Source organism: Ursus americanus, chromosome 14, assembly GCF_024610735.1.
Source record: "Ursus americanus isolate L20-20 chromosome 14, mUrsAme1.1.p, whole genome shotgun sequence".
In the NCBI taxonomy this organism is placed as follows: Eukaryota; Metazoa; Chordata; class Mammalia; order Carnivora; family Ursidae; genus Ursus; species Ursus americanus.
Genome location: NC_142140.1, coordinates 45,966,229 through 45,992,700, shown reverse-complemented (window position 1 = coordinate 45,992,700; position 26,472 = coordinate 45,966,229). Strand labels below are relative to the sequence as shown.

The 26,472-nt window shown below is 48.0% G+C and overlaps 1 protein-coding gene across 1 annotated transcript; it reads right to left on the bottom strand.

Moving 5' to 3' along the window:
* Positions 1-19: 19 nt before the first annotated feature.
* AKAP8L (A-kinase anchoring protein 8 like) lies at positions 20-26,472 on the bottom strand. The gene is made up of 14 exons (XM_045778857.2): positions 26,337-26,472; positions 21,002-21,076; positions 15,994-16,026; positions 15,442-15,682; positions 13,091-13,544; positions 12,899-12,995; positions 12,746-12,816; positions 12,322-12,385; positions 11,416-11,524; positions 9,824-9,965; positions 9,619-9,724; positions 9,262-9,392; positions 485-580; positions 20-408 (listed from the first exon to the last, which is right to left on the bottom strand). The coding sequence occupies exons 1-14, from the start codon at positions 26,347-26,349 to the stop codon at positions 97-99; spliced, it is 1,944 nt and encodes a 647-aa protein (XP_045634813.1). The 5' UTR covers positions 26,350-26,472; the 3' UTR covers positions 20-96.

Genomic DNA, 26,472 nt, shown 5'->3' with positions numbered 1-26,472 from the left:
GCAACAAACGAACGAGAAATAAGTGGGATGGGAAGAGCTTTATTAGGCTCGGCTTGCAGCTTTGGCCATGCGGGTCCTGCCCGCCCGGGGCCCGGGTTACGGTGCGCCCCCGCCACCCTCCTCGTCGTCGTCGGCCTCCACGTCGAGGCCCGGGATACCACGGATCTGGCGCTGAAGCGCCCCGCCCAGCAGGGGCACGGCCTCCTCTTCCTCCTCGGGGGGCGGCGGCGGTGGTGGGGATGTGGCCCCGGGGGCCGGCTCCGGGGGCACGGGGGGCTGCGCCGCGGCGTCCTCTGCACCCTCCGCGCCCCCTGGCGCTTCGACCAGCGCCCCCTCGTCCAAGGCGCCGCCCTCGGCCTCCTCTTGTTCCTTCTCCTCCTCGGGGCTATCGGTGAACGGGTTCTCACCCTGTGGGGAAGGAGGCGAACACTGAAGGGAGGGAAAGACCCGCGCGGGCCGAGTGGCAGGGGCCTGCGCGCCTCACCTTCAGGTAGCGCTCCAGCTTCTTGCTGATGATTTTGTTGTTGAGGATGCTGCGGGCCACCATGAGCGAGGACTTCTTGGACTGCTCCATCATGAGCTGCAGGCAAGGCAGGGAGGGCTGGAGAGGCTGCTCTGGGCGCCAGAAAGCCCCCCTCCACCAACCCACCCGATCTGCGGAGCCCTCCCAACCCCCCCTGCCCTGAGCTCAACACAGCCAAGCACTCTAACCACGTGCTGAAAGTGCACAAGTGTACCTTGGGTACAAGCGTAGGGCCACTCTACAAGCACGGAGCCAAGACCTGATCTGATCTTTGCTCGAATGCTCCATTCTTCCACACCATACGTACTGTATGGAATTGATTAAAGACATACGTCTTTACAGCTGTACAGCAGAAATCTGATGTGCTTACATAAAAACTACAAACAGTGCACAAATTAGGAAACCCACTAAAAGCCAAAGGTGCAACCCGTAACAAGAAACAACTGCCCATATGCAAAGAACTCTTTAGGATCAACAGGGAGGATAAGAGCAGGGGTACAAATGTCAAACAGTACATTTAAGTGGTAAACCTCCTTTTAACCCATAGAATTCCCAGAATGAAGAATTATACCCCAAGTGGCAAGAGTGAAGAGAGACCGTTCTACCCTGCTGGTGACAGGGTCAATTGTTTACTTACTTTCTGGCAGTTTGATAAAATGTATCAGAAGTAAAAGTTTGTCTCAAAAGTTTGTCTCAGTAATTCTTTACAAGAATCTATCCTAAGTTTAAGACTTGGAAACATTCATGCACATAGTTGCAGTAGTGAAAAACTGGAAAGCACCTGAAAGTTCTGTGAAGTAGTTAAAACATTCAAAAGAACACCATACAGTCCTTAAGAGAGGGCTCATCTCTGGGGCCCCTGGGTGGCTGAATTGGTTAAACGACTGACTTCAGCTCAAGTCATGATCTCAGGGTCCTGGGATCAAGCCCCATGTGGGGCTCTGCACTCAATGGGGAGTCTTCCTCTCCCTCTGCCCCTCCCCACCACTTGCGTGCATGCGCGTGCGCCCTTTCTCTCAAATAAAATCTTATAAAAAAAAAAATAGGGCTCATCTCCCCCTGTGTGCTGAGAAAGGTGTGTCATGAGCCAGTGTGCCAGAGCCTTTTCGTGTGGAAGGATTTACACTGAAATGCTAAGTGGTTTTCTCAATGGTATAAGTACAGGCAAATCTCACTTTCATCATTATGAAGATAATTATGTATAAAGCCATAAGCTGAAAGAAGATGATAAAAGCTATTTTGGTCGGCATGGGGGAGCCCACCCCCAGGAAGCCTACTACCGCACCCCAGGCAGCTCTTTACATCATCCTCTCACTTGATGTTTCTGTTTCCTTTTCCCACCTTCACCTTTTTTTCTTTATTCAATTTTCTCTACTATTTGGGGAAAATATGGATAGCCCTCATGCATGCTCAAAATGAAACATGTTAAAGATGCACAATTAGGATGCTAGGTCAGACCATTTCCTCTGCACCTCCTTACTTGCCAACACATGATCCCCTCTTTGTAGGCACAGAGATGTACAGACAGCTCCCAAGGGAAGTCCACTTACATGGTTTCCAGATTTTTGCTACTAGAACCAAACACCACTGGAATAAACTTAAATACTTCCATGTTGGTGCTACCCAACAGGTTCCCCAAAGTGATGGTACCTCAGTACTCTGCAAAAAAGTCGTATTAAGTTGTAGTAAGTTGGGCTTCCTCCACCTGTATTAAAACAATGTAGTTATCCTTTTTCCTTCTCAGCAGCATCAGATGTTACCACTGTTGGCTATTTTTGTGGTTGAAGCAATGAAAAAAGGAGGATGCGGCCTCTCCTGGCATTTCCCTACCCATCAGTGATCTGACACACGGGGCCACCTGCTCAGCATTTCTAGGAGGTCATCTTCTCCATGACCTCTGGGTTTCCTGGCTTGCTCAGGAAAGCTTTCTGTAACCTCAAGGTAAACAATCTTCTAAATTTTGCTCTTTTATTTTTCACATTTATTATTTTTGGAATTTAAAATATGGTAGGAGGTTAGAGGTCCAGCTTTTTTTTCCAGAAATTAATGAGATAAACAATTGTTTCTCCATTAAATTGACATATAGGTCTATAATAATCCCTTCTCCACAAATCTGAAACCCAGAGGAAGAGTTTTCGCCTAAGCTCCATTGATTTTATTTTATTTTATTATTTTATTTTATTTTATTTTATTTTATATTTTATTTTATTGTCAAAGAGAGCACAAGCAGGGGGAGCGGCAGGCAGAGGGAGAAGCAGGCTCCCCGCTGAGCAAGGTGCCTGATGTGGGACTCGATCCCAGGACCCTGGGATCATGACCTGAACCGAAGGCAGACGCTTAACTGACCTAGCCACCCAGGCGTCCCTCCATTGTGTTTTTATACCATCTTTATTTATCCCACTTATATAAGTCATTTGAGGTATTACTGATGGTTCAACTACAAGTCATTTTCCCCAGTCCCACTAGAGATGTTAGTTATCATTACTATGTAGCTGTTCTGAAATCCAAAAACTAATTTGAAAACATCTGGCCCTAGAGTTTCAGATAAGGAACCAGTACTGACTTTGACAATTACTAAGTTCCAAAACATATTGGCATCTTTCATTAGACTCTATTCTGGTTCCACCGCCTTATTACTATACCAATGTCACTTTTTGTTTTCAATTGCAGTGGATTTGAAAAAAGTTATATTTGCTAAACCAACTCCCTGAACTCAGTTACCACCCTTTCTGTAATTTTGACTGTTGTTAGACTTAATTCTACAACATAAACTTTAAAACAATTTCATCCAGTCCCCCTCCCCAGAGTATGACTGGAATCCCATGAACTGGCCACATTAATATGGGGAGATTTGTGTTTGTTTTGTTCTGCTATTATGTCTTCTATGAAGAACACCATATATTCCTGTATTCATTGAATTCTTATTTCCTATTCTTGGCCTTTAAGATTCCATACCCTTCTTCTTAAATCTATATTCCTAGTTATTTTATACACTTTGTGGCTACCGTGAGTAGATTTTTCCCCATTTTCATTTCTAACTGGGTACTACCAGAATGGAGAAACGCTATTACTTTCTGGATATTATCTTGAATTCTACCCCTTTATCACATTGTGTTAATTCTAAGACCATTTTGTTGGAATCATTCAGCTTTTCTAAGAGTATAATAACATTATCTGCATATAAAGTTTTCATTTCCAGCATTTCATACTGACACTGTTGCTAATTTCTTACTGAACCATCCTTGTATTCCAGAAAAAAACTTTACTTAATTATAGTGTAGTACACACTTGCATTACTACCAGATTGGTAGCAATTTCATTCTTAAATAATAAACTAATCTACAGTTTCATTTTGGCATTATCCTTACCAGATTTTTGAAATTAACGTTTAAAAATCTTCCTAAAAACACATCAGAGGATAGACTTCCAGCATGACAACTTGAGAAGCTATGTGAACCTACTTCCTAGTGAAACTGATGAAGACTACAGAATGACACAACCCTTTAAAGTGAAGGGAAAAAGTCCTAAAGACATACAGCAAATGAAGAAACATTGAGTGAGGAAAAGCTACCAGGTTCAGGTTTTACCCTGAGATAGGCCTTAGGACAGTGAGCTCCGGAATCTCTTTCCAAAGGAACTTACTTTATTCACAAGTGTGTAAGGAAGTTCAAGACAGAGGGCTCTCTCAAAACAGTGGAGGGTGTGGGGAAAGGCAATTAAAAGGAGACCAGTAGATTTGATACTAATATAAGCTAAACCATCAGCTGCCCCCATTATCAGAGAGAACCAATAACACAGCTAAGAAGAGCCGCCAGGGCTCAGAACTCTCAAACAATGACCTCAAAAATAATCCGTATAAGTATAAAAGAGCCTGGATTTATTTAATTGGATCAGATTGAAGAGCAATTTAATGCTTCAAGGCATTGCTGAAAACAACACAGCAATCAGCCAACAATTTGTATAGTTTATAATAGTGAAGTTTAGTCTGGGAAAGAAAAAAAAAAAAAAAAGAGAGAGAGAGAGAGAGAGAGAACCCTATCAGTCAAAACCACTGTTATCCCAGGGTGGCTGTGCACTTGCCCACAGCTTCCTCCTCCAAGGCACCCTAGCAAAGGCTTCACATTGTGGGGATGAGAGAGACTTCAAAATATAATTTGACTAAACAAATAAGCAAATACAGGAACAAGACTAGGGTGGGGGTGGGAAGAAGGAAAAGGTATGATGACACTGTCTCATCAAATACAGAATATTAGTAAAGAGACAAATTATAAAAAAGAAATAAATACAAGTCTTGGAGCTTGAAAGTACAATAACTGAAATGAAAAATTCACTAGATAGGCTTAATGGTAAATTTGAACTGGCAGAAGAATTAGAGAATCTATAGATTGATAGAGATATGATCTGAAAAACAGAGAACAAAGGAAGAAAAATATTCTCAGACAACCTTGGGACACCAGTAGAGGACCTGACATATGCATAATGAAAACACCAGAAGAGGAAAAAGATGCAGAAAAAAAATATATGAAGAAAAAAATGCATGCAAACTTGATAAATCTGGTGAAAAACTTCAATCTAGACATCCAACAAGCTCAACAAACTCCCAAGTAGAATAAATACAAAGAGATCCACAAAAAGATTCATCATAATAAAAATGCTGAAAGCTGAAGACAAGGGAAAAATGTTGAAAGCAGCAAAAGAAAAAGGGAATCCCAATAAGGTTAAAGGTTGGCTTCTCATGAGAAACAAGGCTGGAAAGCAGCAAAATAACATATTTAAAATGTTCAAAGAAAAAAGTATCAACCAAGACTCCTGTGCCCAGCAAAGCTATCTTTTAAAAATGAAGGTGAAATAAAGACATTCCACAGTCATGAATACTTGAGAGAGTCTGCTGCTATCAGACCCTGTAAGAAATACCAAAGGAAGTTCTTCAGGCTGAAAGCAAGTGACCCCAGACAGTAATGCGAATCCACGTGAAAGACCAATAAAAATAATTATAAAAGACACTACAAACGTGTAATTCTTTGCCTGTCTTCTCAACTGACTGAAAAGTTGTACAAAGCAATACACGCACACACACACACACACACACACACACAAACACACACATATTGTTTGGCCTATAACATATAGAAATATAACATGTTTGCCAATAACGGCACAAAGAAGGTGGGGGAACTAAAGCTATATTGAACTAATAAGGAAGTGACTACAGATGGTAACTTAAAACCACAGAAAAAACTTAGATGAAGAGAACCAAAAATGAGAAATAGGAAGGCTAATATAACAAAAACTAGAAATACATAATTGTTCTCCTTTCTTCTGTCAGCTTCCTTAAAAGACATAAAATTACATAAAGTAGTCATGATAGTGTATTATACTATTGCCTTGGTGTTACTGGGATTGTAACACATACAGATAAAATACTATGTACAACAGTAATAACACAATAATCTCCTATATTGAGAGAGCTATATAGGAGTAACTCAATCCCACTAAAATTAAGTTATTATATCTGAAAAGGATTCTGAAAAGTTAATATGTATAAAGGCCTAGAGAAACTACTCAGAAAATAATGCCCCCCAAAAATGCAGCACCCCCCCCCAAAAAATATATATATATATCATTAAGGAAATTAAAATGTTACACTAAAAAATTAAAAGACAAAAACAACAACAACAACAACAACAAAACCAGTAAAGGGGGAATAAAACAAGAGATGTAAATCTGATAATCTCAGTAATAACATTAAATGTTAATGGATTAAGCAATCTAATCAAAAGATAGTCAAACTGGATTTAAAAAAAAGATGGAATCAAAAGATTCAAATTAAAAGTGCTAAAACTTATAAAACTCTCATGAGAAACACAAGGATAAATCTTTGTGACCCTGGATTTAACAATGGATTCTTGGCCATGACACCCCAAGCATAAGCCAACAGAATAAATAAACTGGTTTTCATCAAAATGAAACTTTTGTGCTGTAGACACATCAAGAATGTGAGAAAGCAACTCACAGATTGGAAGAAAATGTTTGTAAACTGTAGGTCTGAAAGGATTTGTATCTGGAATATATATAAAAACTTTTTTTTTTAAGAAGATCTCATTCATTCATTCATTCATTTTAGAGCAGCAGTGGGGGGGGTGTGGAGGGGAAGGTAAAGAGGGAGAGGAAGAGAATCTCAAGCCGACTCCCACTGAGCACGGAGCCCAACATGGGGCTTGATCTCACGACCCTGAGATCATGACCTGAGCCGAAACCAGACCAGAAGTTGGACACTTAACCAACTGAGCCAGCCAGGCACCCCTAAAATATAGAAAAAACTCTTTAACTCAAGAAGACCATACAATTAATAAAGGAACACAGGATCTGAATAGGACATTCTCCAGCTCCAAGGACATAGACAAATGGCCAAAAAAACCATTAAAAGATGCTCAACATCACGGTCATTAGGGAAACCCAAATAAAAAATAGGGGTGCCTGGGTGGCTCAGCTGGTTGAGCATCTGTCTTTGGCTTGGGTTGTGATCCCAGCGTCCTGGGATCGAGCCCCACGTCAGGCTTCCTGCTTGGTGGGGAGTCTGCTTCTCTCTCTCTCCCTCTGCCCCTCCCCACCACTCATTCTCTCTCTCTCTCTCTCTCTCTCTCTCTCTCAGATAAATAAGATCTTTAAAAAAAAAACAACAAAACCAAAAAACAGCCAATACCACTTCACACCCACTAGGAAGGCTAGAATCAGAAAGTCATATAAATCAGTGCTAGAGAGGTGTGGAGAAATCAGATCCTGCACACTACTGCTGATGGGAATATAAAACGGTGCAGCCACTCTGGAAAACATCCAGCTGTTCCTCAAGAAGTTAAACAGAGTTACTATTGAACCCAGACATTCCACTTCTAGATGCATACCCAAGAAAAATAAAAACATATGCCCACACAAAAACTTGTAAACAAATGTGCAAATGCTTGTAATAGCATAATTCATAATAGACAAAAGGTGAAAACAGTCCAAATGCCCAAATTAATGAATCCATGCAAGAGAATATGATTAGGCCATATAAAGGAATGAAGTTCTAACACATGCTACCTGGATATACCCTGAAAACATGCTGAGTGCAAGAAGCTGATCACAGAAGACCATGTATTACGTGACTCCATTTATGTGAAATGCCCAGAATGAGCAAATACACAGAGATAGACAATAGGTTAGTGGTTGCCTAAGGCTGGGGAAACGGGGGAGAGGGGGAGGTTAGGGAGTGATAGCTAAACGGCACAAGTTTCCTTCTGAGGTGATAAAAATGTTCTATAATTGATTGTGCTGATGGCTGCACAACTGTAATACCCTAAATACTATTGCACTGTATAGCTTAAATGGGTGATTGTATGCTATATGAATTATATCTCAATAAAGCTGTGACCAGAAATAATAATTAGAAGCTTTCCATTCATTTCTACACTCTGGAACCTCTAAAAATACAGTATTTAAATTAAATCTCTATAAATCAACAACCTCTGGTGCTTTCTAATTTCTAAGTATCTTCCATCTTTCCTCACCCTTCTGTACCCCTCTATTAGCAGCTATGGCTTTTTCTTTTTTCAAACTTCTAGGATCAATCTGAGTTTATGTTTTACTGGCTATCACTCATTTCACCTAGATTTTCCACATTTTAATATCATGCAGTGCAGTCTGCTTTCTTCCTACCGCCTTGTCAGATCCTAGTTCCAGAACCTGGTGTTGAGATCTCCTCCACCACCTACTACCATCCCACTGTTGAGAATCAGTGCATCCAGAAGACCAGAGATGAATCTGATGGCCGTGGAGAAAGGGTGAGAAACGCTATTTCCTGTGCCCCCCCCGGCTGCCATCATCTGCACGTGAATCCCTTCCGCCTCCTCCGGGTGGTGGCAGTCAAGCCTCTCCTGGCCAAGACCCAGTCCTGGACCCCTCAGCTCTCTCCCTACTGCACAGCACACCCCCACCCTGAACAAACCTCCAGCAGCCACCTTCAACCCAGCAGGTCACCCCCTCAAACAAAAAACACCTCCTCTGGCTTGTGTGCTAGGCACTGAGGCTAACTCGAAAACAAGACTGAATTTGTTCACCTTCTTGCCAGACTCGCTCCCTTCCCTGTACCATATCCCTACCCTCTTTTCTTAGCAGCAGCTCTGTCCACCTAGTTACCCAAGCCAGAGGCCTGAGACATCCCAGACTCCTGGTCACTTCCTTAAACAGCTCTTCTGTCCAGCCTTTCTTATCACTCCCAAAGTGGAGGCACTCCTGTATCCTGGTACTGCAGCAGTTCCTCGTATGCCCCCCCCCCATCCCCTCTCCATCTCCCTCCACACCAACTCTAATCCTGTTAGTGCCCAACTGAAAAACTGCTGCCTATAGGAGTGAGCCCAGCCCCTCAGCCCAGCCCTCATGAACCCCTCCTCTAGCAACACTCACACTGTACACTTCCTCTTGGGTTTCTGAACCTATTCTGGCTGGTGGTCCCTATGCACACGGAGGTCCCCATATCCCATAGCCTTAAAGGTCCAGCTCTAATGCCACCTTCTCCCAGGCAGAGTCCTCATTTCCCTCCCCTCTCCCTGTAGCTGCACTGATTGCACTGCCAGAATGTCCACACCTGCCTGCCCCACCACATCTCCTGCAGTTCCTCACAGGCAGGCAGAGGTTAAGACCCCAGGACCTCCCCCCAAGTCAACCCACAGGATGGCGGAAGGGCACTGGTGGCCACTCACCCTGCGGTTGCGGTTGTGATCCATGGTCTTGAGGTGTTTCTGGATGATCCCAAACTGCATGGGAATGAAGAGGTCACAGGCTGCACAGTGGGCTGCCTCTACCTTCTTCACAAAATGCTCCATGGCAATTTCTGCAGGGGGGAGAAGGAGGGTCACCACCAGTTGTAAGACAGACCCAGCAGTTCAGGGAAAACACCAGACCAGCTCCTCACCTCGCCCTGCCATTTCCACGTGGGCCTGAGGCTGTTCTCACTGACCCTCCCTGGGGGAACAGAGGGGTGTCGTGACCCCACTCTGAGAACCAGAGGAGGGCAGGCTGAGTCTCTGCCTGGTTGGAGTGGGATGGAACCTCCTCACCTTGGGTAAGATCCTGGTCTCTGTAGATCTGCTGAATCAGACCATCAAGGTCCTCCACGGTTTTCCGGAGTTCCTCTGTTTTCTTGGTCTTATTGGCAACATACTCCTGCCAAAGATACCGAGATATCAAGATTTGTGCGGGCTGCTCTATGTTCCAAGGGGTCTGAGAAGCTAAGAGCAACCGTGCTGCTGTTCCAAGGCTCACCTGCAGAAAGTCGGCCGTCTGCTTAGGGAGCTTAGTGCCTACATATTTAAAGTGCTCCTTGTGGAACTTGCTATCGAGGTGGCTGGCCATCTCCTCCTCGTAGAAGGTCCGGTATTTGCAGAGAGAACACACAAACTGGATCCTGCCACAGGAAAGAAACAAGGGGCTGAGGCCTCGAGGGTCCCAGGGAGCGGTGCTGCCGCCTCACCCAACCCAGCTTCGAGCCCTGAAACAGGCCTTGCTCACGGGCCTCTGAAGTGCGGTCCCAGCAGGGGGACAGGCTGGGACCAGTGGGGTCGGGAGTAGAAAGGGACAGAAAGTCTGCAGGCTGCAGTTACTGCAACGTGGGGGCAGGGGAGGAGCTCTTCCTTCCCAGACAGGAGGCTGAAACCCGAGGCAGCAGCTGCTGCAACAGGCAAGGAGTCGCTGGAAGGCTGCCGGTGGGCCTCTCTACCAAGGCTGGGCACGAGCGTGTGCACTTGGCCCAGCTGGGGACCGGAAGGAAGGATGCCCTGGCGTGAGCCAGGTGGCCCTGAGGTGCAGAGTGGAGTACGCAGTCCCGAGGCAGGGCCCGAAAAGGTGCTGCATCTTCCTTCTGGGTCTGGGGGACTGAAAGGCCCAGCCCATCCTCTGCTCAGAATGCTTGGGGGTGGTGTCGGGAGGGATGGGAGGCAAGCAGGCCTGGGCTCCTGCTGCCTCATCTTCCTCTTCCAAGAAGAGACCAGTCTGAGCTGGAAGGAGGGCGCCCGCCTGGCCTGCCAGAGGGCAGCCTGGAGTCACCTGAGCGAGGTGCTCTGTCTGGGCCTGGTGTCCACAGCAGAAGCCCGGGGTCTGGGGCCTGGGCTGGAGCAGGCCGCCGTGGCAAGGGGCGGAGGAGGCCAGCCGCCACCGAGGCCTCGGGGCGGGTCCCTACCTCTGCCGGACGTCCTTATCTGGGCCACGGGGTCAGCTTTGTCTGGAGAGCCCAGGGGCCGGGCGCCGGCGAGGCTGAGGAAGGTCCAGCAAGAGCAAGAGTCTGAGGCGGAGGAGGAGGAGGCAAGCGCCAGTGCGGGAGCCCTGAGGGCAGACAGACCCGACCAAGGGGCGTGAAGGGCTCAGCCGCAGACAGGCCCGGCCTGACAGGGCCGGCGGGCAGGGCAGAGGGCAGGCCCGAGGCTGCCACAGCCCACAGGTGCTGCCATCTCTCCTGGGCACGGCGGCGGCCTCTTGGCAGCTAGCTGGGGTGGCACAGGCGCCTTGGACCTTGAGTCTCTGATGAGCTGGCCCCCTCCCGCAGGGGCATCAGGCCCCCAGTGCACCTCGGGGCTCGTGCGCCGAGTGACCTAGCGCTGGAGCTTCTGGGCAACGGTGCCGAGCAGTGTCGGGTCTCAGGTCAAAGACGCTAGCGGTCGCCAGGCGGCCGCAGTGGGGCGGGGAACGAGTCAGGCCTTTGGGAGCTGGGCCTGGCGGGAAGCAGGGTCCATGCACGGCCGAGCAGGTGGCAGCTCCCGAGGGAGGCCAGAGGGCGGCGAGGCGGCAGAGCTATGGCCCTGCTCTCCAGGCGGCAGCCCCAGAGTGAGGCAGAGGCAAAGGAGTGGAGGGAAGCCGGTTACCTTTCCACCATGCGGTCTCGCTGCCGCTTTTTCTGCTTGTCCTGGCTCTTCTTGCCTGCCTGCAACTTGCGCTTGATCTGGCCACTATCATCCTGGGTGCTCAGGGCCCCTGTGGAAACAGAGGAGCGCAGTCACTGGCTTGGTTCCACTAGGTCAGGGCAGGCCTGGGGCCTCCGGCTGGATCACCCGCCTTCTACTCCAGACAGTCCATTCTGAGAGCAGCCGTCCGAACAAGGACTCTGGACACGAGCAGGGCTGGGCACCCTGGGCTGGGCAGGGAACCGTTTTGGGCCTAGGTCCTGAAGAGGGGAGGACACAGGCTGACCCCACCGCTCTCCAGAACACCCGTACTCTGCAGAGGGCCACAGGGAGGCTGGAAGGTAAACAGAAGCCATCTCGGTGGGGACACTGGCACAAGTTCAGAGGGGCCAGGTAGCGGGATGCAGGGAGGCCATGGCTGAGGCCTAAGTGCAGCCCCCAGAGGTAAAGACCCGAAAGCTCACAGGGCTCAGCCCACCCCCCCATGGCGCACCGCGGCAACAGTGGGCTGAGGCTGGATTTACTGATAGGTACCTGCTGGCGCTCATCATTCAGGTAGGGGGACACGGACTCCCAACAGGGGCTGGAGAGGCGCTAAGGGAGAGGACACGCAAACCAGAGCCGTAAAAACTGCACCGAGGGTCCCAGCTCAGACACCAGCCACTGAGGACTTGGAACTGTGCACTACTGAAGGACCAAGGGCAGGGAGTATGCCTGTGGTTCCCCCCTCTTTTGCTTGCTGCCCCCACCGGAAGGTAAAACCAATGCTGGCCACCTTTCTGTCACAACCCTGCCCTCAGCTGAATCCCTCCAACTGTGAGTGCCTGGAAGAGTCTCCCCGGCATCCAAGCCGCTCAGAAGACTCACCCTTTTCTGCATCCTCTTTGCCTTCTTCTTTGCCTTCTTCTTTTCCCTCTTCGTCTTCTCCTTCCTAGGACACCATTTCAAAAATCCCAGATTAAAGTGTGTACAGTTGTTTGTAATGGCTCTGAATGACAAGGTCCTGCTAAGTGCCAGGCACTAGGCCAAAAGCCTCACAACCCCGCAGCAGCCCTTGCACGGGGGGTTCATTCTACCACTTTCTGATAAAGAAGCCTGGCCTCCGGCTGGGTGGCTGCTTGCAGCCTGTGCTCTCTCCACCAGACCTCTACCACCCTTGTGCTGTTCACACGTGCATGACCAGGATAGCCTGTGGCCCCCGTGGAGAGCCCTGCTCTGCAGCACAGGGGCTCAGCCAGCCTGCTCTTCACAGGCCCCACCTGCTGACAATGCACAGAGCCCAGCCACTTACTGCTCTGGAGCCCTTCTCCACAGCCTCAGCGCCTTCAGTGCCCTCTGCGGCCTCCCCCTCAGTGCCCTCATCTGAAAAGTACAAAGAGACAAGCTCAGCCCAGGAGCCTCACAGGGCAGGGGGCAGGAAGCGATAGCCCAGTGCCCAGCTCACCATTGTCTGAATCGCTGTTGTCTGAGCAGTCCGTCCGGGTGGCTTTGCTGTCTGGCTCATCGGGACTGCCACACTGCTTTCTCTTCTTCTTCTTGGTCTGGGTTGGAAAGAGGGAGCTGAGTCAGGGCAGGTGGCTCCACGCTCCTCGTTCCACCCAGTCAGGGGCCAGAAGGGATGGCCTCCTCTACTCACCCGGAAGTCAGCCGTGGTCCAGGTCTTCCAGGTCCGCCTCATCTGCTTCATGCCATTGCCAAACCCGAAGCCAAAGCGGGAGCCACCTGGGAAGGCGCCCCCGCCACGCATGCCCTGGAACATGCTGTACTCGGGGATGATGTTCTGAGAGAAGAGGGAGGGCAGCCGGGAGGCACCAGGCATGCACTGGCCCCGGGCCCCCATGGGGTCTTCCCACATGCGCCCATAGCCCGAGGCCATCGGCCGGCCACTCCTGGAGTCCCGGGCCCAGCCCTGAGCCCGTGGGCCAAAGGTGTCGCCGCCACGCATGCGGAACTGGTCGCGGTAGGCATCGTATTGGCCCTCGTAGGCCATTTCCATCTCGGGGTCAAGTTCGCCATAGTCGTAGCCTGACCGGTATAGGTCGCGCTCGCTCAGAATGGCCCTCGAGTCACAGGCCTCATAGGAATCATATCTGCAGAAGCAGGTGGCAAGCATCAGGGATGCCCTCAGGTCCCATTACCCTTGGGTGGAGCCTACTGTTCCTGCCTTTCCCCAAAGCTCCCTGTCCTGGGGACAGGAAGTCCTACTCTAGCATCTACGCCACCCTGCCAGAGAGGCTCAATGTTCAGGAACGCCAATAAAAAGTCCTCTCCGGAGCCTCTGCACCAGCTAGGGGACCCAAAGAAAAAGTGACAACTGGATGGAGTAGGTCTCAGTAGGGGCAGAGACACCCTGCAGCCCTTAGCCCTTTGGAAACACGTACATATCTGTGGTAGCCACAATGCCCAAGGCTATTCCTTGGGGGGGCAGAGCCAAGCACCCCAGCGTCCTGTGGTATGTGGGCAGTCAAGCACACAAATGCTTGTCCAACAGGACCGATGATGCCCACGAGAAATCCTGTGCTAGTCTCATCCCTTTTGGCTGAGGGAAATTCCAATCCTCCAAAGGCCCTCACCACCCAAAAGGAGAAGGGAGACAAAGTGGAGAGTGTTTCCCAGGAAAGTCACTGTGATTTTGCCTAGGGTCTAGAGAAAGAGCTCTATCATATCAACCTTGTGGGATCAAACCCTCCATAGCAACTAGGAAGGCAGGCCAAACCTCCCCCACCCAGGAGAAAGAGAGCGCCGCAGAAAGCTCTTCTAACAGTGGGTACAGCCCACAGACCCTGGTCCCCACACATCTCACAGACACAGAAGCCCCTTGTGGCAAAACTGGGCAGCCAAGAAGTGCCAGCAGCTATGGGAGAAGTAGCCAGCACTACCCAGCTGTCAGCCCTCCCTCACCCCTGTGCCCCAGTTCTAGGCTGTAGCAAGAAGGTACACAGACAACTGGCACCAGCACCAACAGGGTCCACACAGCCACTGAGCCAAAAGCCAAGCCCCTTCTGCCTTAAGCAGCCTCAGCTCCAAGTGCAGTGACTGCCAAGCATGAGGGCATGGGGTATGTCTGGGGATCCCCCCCCCCAACCCTTTTTGCTTGCCAGAGAGCCAATGCATGCCAAGTCCCTTTGGCAGCCTCTGCCCCCAGTGGCCCTGGGACCTCACCTGAACCCATCAGTGCCCGGCTCGACCCCTCCTTACTCTCTGCTCTCCTCCCATCTGTCAGTTGGAGCCATTAGGATGCCCCACGCCATCACGTGCCCTCCTCACTGAAACCTCTCACTGGGGCACAAGGACTTCTGAGCCAGCACCAGTTTATAGACAGTGACAAACAAATGTCCATAGCATGATGCTACGAACATGGCACATCTAGGAGGCAGGCCCAGTTCCACCACCTACTCCTGGGTGCCTTCAGGCAAGGAGTGTGACTTCTTGTGCTTCAAGAATGAGGACGACAACAGCTCCTCACAAAGGCACTTTTGAGGCCCAATAGGCACACCTTTGTCAGGCTCAGAAGTGTGGCCTGGAAGTGTCCACATCTGCTCTGTCTCTTCTGTGGGGACGGCCCAGCTCGCTGTGGTCAGCCCCAAAGGCTCATCGCCCTGCTTCATGTCCAACCCAATCTGTCCTGCCCTGACAGCGTGTGGGATACAAAGTGTCATGAGAACTCCAAACGGCTGTCTCCAGAGGGAAGGGCCACTTAACACTGGTCCCGAGAAGAGCTATTCAGAGGATACAGTGAAGCTGGCCCAGTTGGGGCTTGTTCCTCTCTCTACAAGGTGGGGGACTGGCCACCAGGCAATTGCAAAGAGCAGAGAGGGGGCCCGGGCCAGAGAAGGGAAGCACAGCAGCCCCTGAGGAGTCTCTGGGAGCCCCAAGAGCAAAGCAAGGAGAGAGGAAGCCGACACAGGAGGCGGGTCAGAGAGGGAGGTGCCAGCAGGCAGCAGGCGCCCCGGCACAGCCTCAGCCCCTGGGCGGACACCCACTCACCTTTCTCCACCTGAGCCGTACACGCCTCCTTGTATCATGTCTGTCTCCAAGTGTGGCACCATATCTAAGCGCTGGTTAATTCTGGACAAAACGGAATCGGCACTGGCGCTACCCGCAGCACTAGGGTTTGGATTTGTGTCAGAGCTAGGCATTTCCCAAGAGTTTGAGGTGGCCATACCATACCCATAGTTCGTGCTGTTATCCTGGCCATAGCCGTAGCCATAGCCATAGTTCTCATAGCCTGCAAGGAGGAAGACAGACGGACAGACGGAGATGGCAGGGATAGGGAAAGGATAGGCAGACAGAGAGACAGACAGAGAGACAAAGACATCTTCTGTCACAGTGACAAGCTGGGGACCCTAGCCAACTGAGGCTGGGTGGGCCTAGTCATTCTGCTGGGTGGGTCCCAGCCCAGGACCTCCTATGAAAGAGTAGCTGACCCCGGGGCCCCCAAAGGCACCTCCCGATACACTCTGGGCAAGCCTGGCAGTGGAAGAAACATACAACCAGTTCAATCCCAAGGAAGAGGAGAACAATCATAGGAATACTTGCCTCTGTTTGTCCCAGAGTTCCAAGTTCCATATCCTACAAAAAGGAAAAGCGCAATTACAACTACGATTCATTATAATACAACAAGAGCTTAATTCAGGCACAAATGAAGATGATGATTCCCAGTATCTGACTGGTGACAGAAGAATGAACCTCCCCTGAAAAGCCCTGGGCTTAAGAGCATTCCATAAACGACCCAGGTCATCCCGTGCCCTGGCGCCTGAACTTCTGTGGCTCTGACCGTCTGCTACTTAAGGGGCCTCCCTTTGCCAACACTGCCAGCTGAGGAATTTGGCTCTCATTCTCCTCCCTTGAGGAGCCAAAATTAGATTATCCCCACTTCCTGCTAAGCACCAATCAGAGGAAGAGGAGAATGGTTTCTGGTGCCTCACACAGACTATGCTGTACAAGTTCAGCACAGAGCCCACATCCATTACGAAAATCATGTCACTCAAATCACCCCAAAAAAGCCATCTGGAACAGAGAAACTGACTATCCTCTTTTTTTTTTTTTTTAAAGATTTTATTTATTTATTTGACAGAGAGAGAGAGACAGCCAGTGAGAGAGGGAACACAAGCAGAGGGAGTGGGAAAGGAAGAAGCAGGCTCCCAGCGGAGGAGCCCGATGTGGGGCTCGATCCCAGAACGCTGGGATCACGCCCTGAGCCGAAGGCAGATGCTTAACGACTGGACCCCAGGCGCCCCAAGAGAAGCTGACTATCCTAATCCCCCAAGTGTATGCCTTAACAGGGAGGGCCACCAAGCCCTTGAATCTCGTGTATGCTATGCTGAAACACATCAGCAGAGGTAAGGACAAGACAATTCCCAGCTTGAGAAATGCTATTGAGAGAACAATCTGGATTATAAACTAAATATGCTCTGGATTGTATCACAGCACATGAGAAAATTTCATCCCTTCAGGAACATAAAGCCAGTGAGAACTGACAAAGTGCAAAGCCAAATGGGAAATTCCAAGTCAAGCAAACATGGTTCCTGCCCAGGGGAGTCCACCAGAACTTTCCCAGTGTCTCTGGTGAGACTCCAGAGTTGTCTCCTACTCCCTATTATCCCTACTCTGCAGACAGACAAGACATGCTCATCCCAGGGCAGGGACCAAAGCTCAGTGAGATGGCAGCGTGATGAATGGCAGAGTCCAGTCACAGGAGAGCAAGAGTGTATAAACTTGAAAAGAAGGACAGGGGCAGGCCAAGGTAGGTCTTACAGTTGGGTTCCTCCTCAATCCAGTGCATAAACAGAATGGGGAGGTGTCAAAAACCAGCAAAGAACCCTAGATGACCGTTATGCTTAATGCACCTTGGGCTCCAAGCAAAAAAATCCAAAGCAAAAATCCTCTTGGTTGGGGAAATCAAAGCAGAAGCTTCTCATTCATTCCTTTATTTAACAACTATCATCCTGAGCACATAAGAGCAGAGGCCGGCAGTGCTGGGCACTGCTCAGGCCCAGAGCACTGTTTGTTAAAGGAGACACTTCTAACTAGAAAGCAGCAAGGGACGGCCGGCAGCAGGAAATCATGTAAAAGATGATTGGCAAAAGAGGAGTTCTGACAGGCAAGAAGTGAGGCTGCCAGAGGCAACCAAGGAATAATACACACTTAGTCCCATCAACTAACAAGAGCCTGGTCACGTGGGTGTTTGCACCAGTAACAGTGGACACTAGCTATTCAAAAGGAGACAGGACTGGGAAGCAAAGGCAGACCCACTGGGGCTCTCCTTATGAGCACCCCAGGGCTTTAGCTGCCAAAAATCTGCCAGAACAGAGCAAGGAAGCAGCAATGGACACTAAACTCTGTAAACACAAGGACAGACAAGTGGACAGGTAGGTGATGGCCCTGCGACAGACAGGACTCGGAAAGCACTCTCCATGTGCTAGTTGCTATGCCCAGAGCAACTCAGACTCCCTGAAGAGGGGCTTCCCAGGCAGGTCCCTTGAAGGGGAAACCTTTATCTACACTATGAGGCCTGGGGAGTTACCAAGACCTGCCCCTTCCAAAAGAACACCAGAGCTCACTTCCACCTCCAGAGGGGGATGAGACCAGTGTTGACACAGGAAATTTTAGGGACATAATTTAACAAGCAGGGGGAGTAGGAGAGGGAGAAGCAGCCACCCTGCTGAGCAGGGAGCCCGATGCAGGGCTTGATCTCAGTACCCTGATCATGACCTGAGCCGAAGGCAGACATTTAACCAACTAAGCCACCGAGGTGCCCTAGGATGTAATATTTTTAATAAGAGAAAAACAAACAGAAGAAGAGAAAAGGAGATGGTCACAGTAAGCAAAACTTATAGAACAAAAATATAAAACAATGTAAATGTTCAACTTCAAGGAAGTTACAGCCTACCTTCTCAGTGACATACCTCATAGAGGCATCAAAAAAGAATCCATTAAGCCTTATGCAGTACAAGGAAATGCTTCTAACAATAAGCAAATAAAGCAGAATACACAATTCTATCCCCCTATAAATTATTCAACTACCTAGAACAGGAAGGCTGACAAAAGTATTAAAATGGTGGGATCGCAGTTGACTGTTTTCTAAAATATTATTTAAATATTGTTATATTGCTCTTGCAATTTAAGCCAGAAAGAAATATAAAACTGTCTTTATTCTTTTTTTTTTTTTTTAAAGATTTTATTTATTCATTTGAAAGGGAGAGAGACAGAGACAGCACAAGCAGGGGAGAGGCAGAGGCAGAAGGAGAAGCAGACTCCCTGCTGAGCCGGAGCCTGACATGGAGCTCGATCCCAGGACCTGGAGATTATGACCTGAGCCTAAGGCAGATGCTTAACCATCTGAGCCACCCAGGTGCCCCAAAACTGTCTTTACTCTTTTACACAATTACCTACATAAAAAAAATCTATACGAGTTACAAGAATAAGTGAGCACAGCAAGATTTATTACAAGGTCAATATATAAAAATCTACAAATTAGCAATGAACAACTGAAAACTAAAGTTTTTAAAAATACCATTTACCTTGGCACTAAAAATATGAAATACTTAGATGTAGCTTAACAAACTATGTGAAGGACCTGTGTTTTGAAAACTACAAAACACTAATGAAAGAAATCAAAGATCTAAATAAATCGAATGACATTGTGTTCGTGGATAGGAAGACTTAATATCGTTAGCATGTTAATTCTCCCAAACGAATCCACAGATTCAAGGCCATCAGAATCAAAATCTCAGCAGGAATTCTTATAGAAATTGACAAACTGAATCTAAAATTTATATGCCAAAAAAAAAAAAAAAAAAAAAGAACTAAAATATCCAAGTCAATTCTGGAAAAAGAATAAACCTGGAGGATTTGTATTAACTGATTTTATGACTCATTATGTAGTAATCAAGACAGACTGGTACTGGAGGAAATTCAGATGCACAGATGACAGAACAGAATTAAGAGTCCAGAAACAGACCCACACATATAGGTTCAATTGATTTTCCACAAAGTTAAAAAAGAATCTTGACCTATACTGTATACCTTGTAGAAATACTAACTAAAAATGGATCACAGAACAGATGGAAAACATAAAACTAGGAAGCATCTAAAAGAAAACTCAGAAGACAATCTTGGTGACCTCGGGTTAAGCAAAACTTTCTTTTTTTCTTTTTTAGATTTTTGTTATTTATTTATCCGAGAGACAGTGAGAGCAAGCACAAGCAGGGGGAGCGGCACAGGCAGAGGGAGAAGCAGACTCCCCGCTGAGCAAGGAGCCTGACATAGGGGCAAAGACCCTGGGATCTTGCCTAGGGCCGAAGGCAGACACTTAACTCACTGAGCCACCCAGGCACCCCTAGGCAAAAATTTCTTAGACGGGACCCCCAAATCACCACATATTAAAGAGAAGACTGATAAATAGGACTTCATCAAAATGAAGAACTTGTGTTCTTTGAAAGACACTACTGACCAGAGACTAGACAAGCCACAGACTGGGAGAAAAGATTTGCAAATGGCGCATCTGCTAAAATGCTCGCACCCAGACTATGTAAACCAGAGGGAGAATTCAAAAAAACTGTGCATTCTGGGACTACTATTTGATTAAAAGGGGTGAGGCAGACAGGGCAAGATAGGGAAGCCATACACACCAAGTTTCTCTTCGTTTAGAAAATACCTGATACCTCCTTACTCAATTTTGAAACATTTTAAGTTTCCTTCTCCCCCTGAGACTAGCTGCTAATACTTCAGGGTGTTTATGTACATTTATTCAGTGACTCTTGAGGTGATGTCACAGTGTAGGCTCGGTCTCTCCTCAGATCCTAGTAGTGCAACAAGCTACCCATCTCAGCAAGCAAAGCATAATCCTTATTAATTCCAAAGAGGGCTTCTTCTCACAGACACCTATGGTCACAGACCACAGAAAGATCAGCATTTATTGGCAGTTAGGGGTTGCCAGAGCATACCAAGAGGTCATCTATGGATTCTGTTGAGTGGCTACTTCTGAATTAGAGATTTAGTGTGTCGGATCATGACTGAGAAATCGATCGGACATTTTCCTTCAACTCTATGTGAGGAGCCAGCTGGCTTGAGATGGTCTGTCTCTAAAAACCCTGCTAGATTCGGACAGGCAGCTTCTCTTACACACACATCCCACATACTACCCTGAAGCTAAATTGATGGCTTGGTTTCTGCTCAGACCAATCCTTCGGACTCTTGATTGGTCACTCTCCTTCCCAGGCCCTCAAGGGGATTTTGTGAAGCCAGACCTTTGTCACAGACCATATGAACTTCTAACAACTAGCAACACGTTACAGGGTCAAAGGAACCAATCATTTACAGCTCTAAGAACTCCAGCTTGCTCAGTAAGCAGACATCTTTCCCATTACCGCCTCCAAGGGAAGCACATGCTATTCTAACAGCCCACCACACCGTTTTACACAAGATTGCATCTGGACAAGCAAGACAGTGAGAGCAGAGTCAAAGGCAACTGAGAAGATATGAGGCTGCTCTGCCACTAGAAGGCAGAGCACTAACCCTCTGGTTCCCAGGGGCCCACACTTACCATAATCACAGGTGGGCTGAGCGCTCGTGTCTGAGTATGTCGACTGCAAAGTGGTTTCAGATCCCTGGACAAAGCCTAAATGTATGCACAGTGTGGTTAATTTCCCAAAAGAAGACACGTAGAGATGACCTAAGACTACCCTTCAGTGTAGACTGGCTAGCAGGCCCTCCCCTCAATGGAAAGCCTCCAAAAACTCTAGCTTCTCAGCACTTTAATTATACCTCCAGAACATATTAGCAATGAAAAGAGAGGCTATATTTAACTTGCTACACCAGAAGTGGATAAAAATGTTCAAACATTTTAAACCAGTATTCAGTTTCAATAAATGAGTGCCCAAATTATTCAGTTAAATGAGGAAAATACTTATATCAAATGAGTGAAAGGTGAGCCGCCTCCAATTCAAACAGGATGGGGGTTGGTTCTGAACGATGTTAAGGCAAATATTACCCCTTCCCTCCCCCTAGATTTGAAACCGAAACTGCCTTGTACTTTTTAGTTTTCCCGTAAAAAAAAAATGTGTGTATTAAAATTACCTCTTAAATGCAATTACTTGGGGTGAGCATGTTTTTACTGAACAAATGTTATATACGTATGCATACTATTTCCTATTTTCTCAACTCTCTATTTCTTTTTTCTTAAGATTTTATTTATTTGAGAGAGAGAAAGTGTGTACAAGCAGGGGGAGCAGCAGAGGGAGAGGGAGAAGCAGGCTCCCTGCTGAGCAAGGAGCCCAACTCGGGGCTCCATCCCAGGACCCGGGATCATGACGTGAGCCGAAGGCAGACACTCAACTGACTTAGCCACCCAGGTGTCCCTCAAACTATTTCTCAACTTAAGATGAATTAGTACTAAATAAGGAAAACTTGAACCTCTATCAGAAACTATTGCTCTTAGGGGCGTCTGGTTGGCTCAGCCGTTAAGCATCTGCCTAAGGCTCAGTTCATGATCCCAGGGTCCTGGGATCAAGCCCTGCATCGGGCTCCCTGCTCGGCGGGAAGCATCCTTCTCCCTCTCACACTCCCCTTGCTTGTGTTCCCTCTCTCGCTGTCTCTCTTTGTCACATAAATAAATAAAATCTTGAAAGAAAGAAAGAAACTATTGCTCTTAAATTATAAACCCTGACACTACCTTTAAAATTACATTTACAAACATTATTTTTAAATTATTTACCCTTAGCACTGAAACTAAGATGGATTCCATAAGAGGCAATATTTGCCTGTTCTCATCAGAGCCAATTCATGACCAAAAAATTAAAGCCAGTGCCTTTAATAGCTGCCTTTAAAAAAAAAAAAAAACAAAAAAACAACAAAAGCATACACCAAGTGCCTCCCATGGGGCAGGCATTCACACGTTGACAGTCTCTCTAGCTCATCTTTTAGGACCATAGCAACAAAGATGACCACAACAGAAGCTAACATTGAAAAAGTGTTTCCCCTGCAGGGTGCTAAGAGCTTTATCTGCATTATTTTATTTCATCCTCATAACAGCCAACAAAGGCGACAGCGGCAAGATCCCTTACCCTGTAGTTCCCAAGTCCAAAACGTCTAAAAACCAAGTGTACTCCTCAAATGTGGGGCCAACACTCATTGTGGGACAAAACTGACCTGTGAGGACAATTACGATTTTTCTTTACCCAACCTAGTAAAGAAATAACGCATTTAATTACAGGGTGATGCGCCAGACCCCAATGGGGGTATTGTGGAATGTCCTTCTCTCAAGCTAGAATTCCAAAACATACTCAGCTCCAGGGGTTTCAAGTAAAGACCAGCAGACCTACACTTTTATCTTTACTTCCCAGAGGAGGGAATTGAGTTAGACTTGGCCCTGGGGAAGGAGAAATGCAAAAGTATCCATACTAACCTTTTTTACCTTCCCCTAGTTAAGGAGGGTAAGTTATAATGGATTCCCTCCGGGGACCCAGGACCTTCCCAAGATGCCTACATCCTGAACAATGTCCACAAGAAACACCGAAAGCACGTTTTAGACGGTTCACTTGTGGGGAGGCCCCACAGTGTAAAAATTAGTACCCTATACCTACCTTCTTCACTGTTTGCTTAACTAGCTTCCGGAAACCTGTTTGTTCAGCAATACAGCCACCAGCAAATGGCTCCAGACTTCAGGTAACATGGTTTATACATACTGCAGCTGCAGCTGGAACCACCACACCCTGACAGGAATACTAACTGGAACATGGTATGAAAGCTGCAAAGAATCTATGTCTATTCAAGGGAGAGGGGCCCTCATTCTTCCCTGGAAAAAAGGAAAGACAATCCACCAAACCTTCAGAGGTCAATGGCAACCTTTGCTCTAGTTCTGTCCTCCCCATGTTAACATTTTATTGCACAATACTGTCTCCAGAGCAGGATCTTCTTTAGCAAGTTATGCTTCAATTATAAATAAATTCTTATCTGGCTCATAAATCCTTCTCTTCTTGGTCTGATTTACCAGCCTGAACAGCTCTGGGTGAAAAAATAAAATAAGTGTTTGTCCCTAGAAAGCTAAGGGTCAAACCACGGATTTAAGATAATTACACATCATAATCCCTCCCTCCCTCTTGGTTAGACTGTGACATCTTTTTCACTCAAAAATAAACAAAGCTTCTCAATGTTATTCTTTTCCTTCTTTTTTTGAAAGGGGATTCTTTGAAGAAATGACAGAAAGTGATAAAAACAAGAGGACAACTGGAATGAGGTTAGGTTGACTCCAACCTCTACCATCTGGTGGTAACCAGCCTCCAATATGGCCTCTACTGATTCTTGCTTCCTAAAATTGCCAAACTAAGAGAGGAAGCCAGTGTAACCAGTAAGATTGCAGAAATGACTGAGTAGGACTTTCAAGGCTTCTGCCTAGTTCTCTTTTAGATCATTCACTCTGGGAGCAAACAGCCACCATGTTGTAAGGACCTTCAAACAGGCCTGTGGAGAGGCCCACATGGTGAGGAACCAATAGCCAGCATCAACCCTCCAGCCATGGGAGTTTGAGTCATCTTGGAGGCGAAACCTTTAGCCCGGATCAAGCCTTCAGATGACCATAGTCCCAACTGACATCCAAAATGTAACCTGAGAGATCCCAAGCCAGAACCATTCAGCTAAACAACTTACACATTCCCAACACAAACTGTGAAATCAATGTTCTTATAAAAGGTTTGGTAGAGTTTGAAGGTCTGATTTTGGATTTTTCTGTCCTATTTTTCCATTGCTCCTATCCTTCCCCTCAGTGCCAGAGATGGAGCCCCCTTTCCTAAGTACACATAAAGTGACTAGGTTCAAAAGCTGGACAAATTATCAAAAAGATAAATTATTTTAATCACCTCCTACGCTTGATAATAATGGTAACATTTGCTTCAAGGCTTCCAGAACGCCTCCTTAAAGGCAAATAAATTGTTCTAAATGTGACTTAAAATGTTTTTACTTTAATGGTCTGCTTCTTAAAAGGGAAAGACTCACATTATAAAGCTGCTGTGGTTTTTAGTTGATCAAGATCAAAGAAAAAGTAATCATTGTTTCATTATCTTGGTTCCGTCAGTGAGCCAAGAATTAAAGCCTACAAGAACTGAAGTTGAAATTCAGACTTGGCCATTAGTGACCTCTCTAACTCAGTCTCCCTTTTCTATGGATCTAAATGCCCCATTATTAAGCTACTCCACAGCACCCAACCATTCATCTTCTGTTTTTTTCAGCAGTCCTGCCCCTAAAAACTAACAAACTGTCTTCCAGTTCTCGGTAAGACTTGGTGAAAAGGACTACATCTCAATTCCAGAGATGTCAGCAACAACCCTACTGACTTTTCTCCTGAACCAGAAAAGCTACAGAAAGGCTGGGGCAAGGCTGTCCAACCTTGGCACTACTGATACTCCTGGCTGGATAATTTATTGTGGTGGGGGCCGCCCTATGCATTATAGGATGTTTAGCAGCATTCCTGGCCTCTATCCACTGGATGATGTAGGAACTCCACTCCCAGATGTGACAATCAGAAACATCTGCAAACAATGCCAAATGTACTGGGGGTGGAGGCAGGAGGGCAGAATCACCCCTGGATGAGAACCACTCGGGTAAGGGATGGTTCCCTGAAAAACTAGGGTTCTTGCCAAGCTCCTCACCTGGGGCCCAGAGGAGGGACGCCTGGCACTACTTCTTTGCTGATGCTAACATAAAACAGCCTATGGAACAGCCCCAGAGGCTCCAGTTCCATTGTCAGTCCTGAACATTCCAAGTAGAATGTAGGTTACCCAGCAACCATACCTGCTCAAGCCTAATACCCTCCTCAAAAGGGGAGGCCTAGTCTATGGCTCCCGGCTGAAGAGCTTCATGTGTTACTGCCAAGGCAAACCCAGGCGGCCTTTCAAATTCCTCCAGGGTTAATTCACAACCGTCCAAGCATAGCCCAGGGCCCCCTCTCCGACCTTATCACCCACCTTCCCCCTTTACTCAAATCCCACTGGCCTTCCTAGCTGATCTTCTAACAAGCCAGGCGGTTTCTGCTCCTGGGCCTTTATGCCAATGGCACCCCGGGCCAGATATCCTTAACTCCCTCACCACCCGGATCTCTCCTCAAATGTCACCTCTTTACATTCATCCCAACCACCCCCACCCCACCCCCGCTAAAGAAGAAGCAAGCCCTTCGGCGCTCGGTGCGCCGGGGAGTGTATCCTACATTCATTGGTTTTCCTGTTAAGGTCCGCCCATAAGCTGCTTGAGGATTTCCTGTCAATATCCCACTGCCTGTTAGCACCTGACGCGATGACTCTGACAGATGGTGAATGAATTAATGGAAAAGCTGGTCATTCCTCTCAAGGTTCAGGCTCAGCCCCAGCCCCTTGGGCCCAAGGCTCCCCCGCTCATTGCCCTGGAGTCTGGCACCTCTCCCAGCCTGGGACAGGCAAAGGGGCTGGGGGGGGGGGGTAGCTGCGGCATTTTGCAGGGAAACGGCGCGGAGGAGGCTGCGGCAATGGCGATGGTAGCCTAGCCCACTGCCCGATCTGAAGGATTAAGGCCTGAAAAAGGTCAGCCTGAGGTTCCTAGCTACGAGGAGACGGGACCTAGAGCGGAGGTGATGGGCTCAGAAAACGCAGACGCTCACGCCAGGGCCCTCGGACACAGGCTACAAAGGCCAAGACCTCGGCGTCCGGGAGCCAGGACGCGAGGCCCGAGCACAAAGAACTGAGGCACCAAGGCGTGAGCGGGGCGAACCTGAGGCGACAGACCCGCGGCGCCATTTTGTGACCGCAGAGAGGGCAGCGTCCAGGCCCCGGGAGAGGTGCGGGCGAGCACGGTGCGGCTCTGGCACGTCCCTGTCCCTCCCCACCCGAAGCCCGACCCCTACCCTGCGGGCCCACCTGTATAGCTCATGGCAGCAGCGAACACTGCACCCGAAGACTCAGGCAGCTGTCCGACACGTCCGACGCCGGGAAAGCGGCTACAATCCCCCGGACCCCTTCTAACACAACCGAACCCCACCTCCCGGCCTCATTG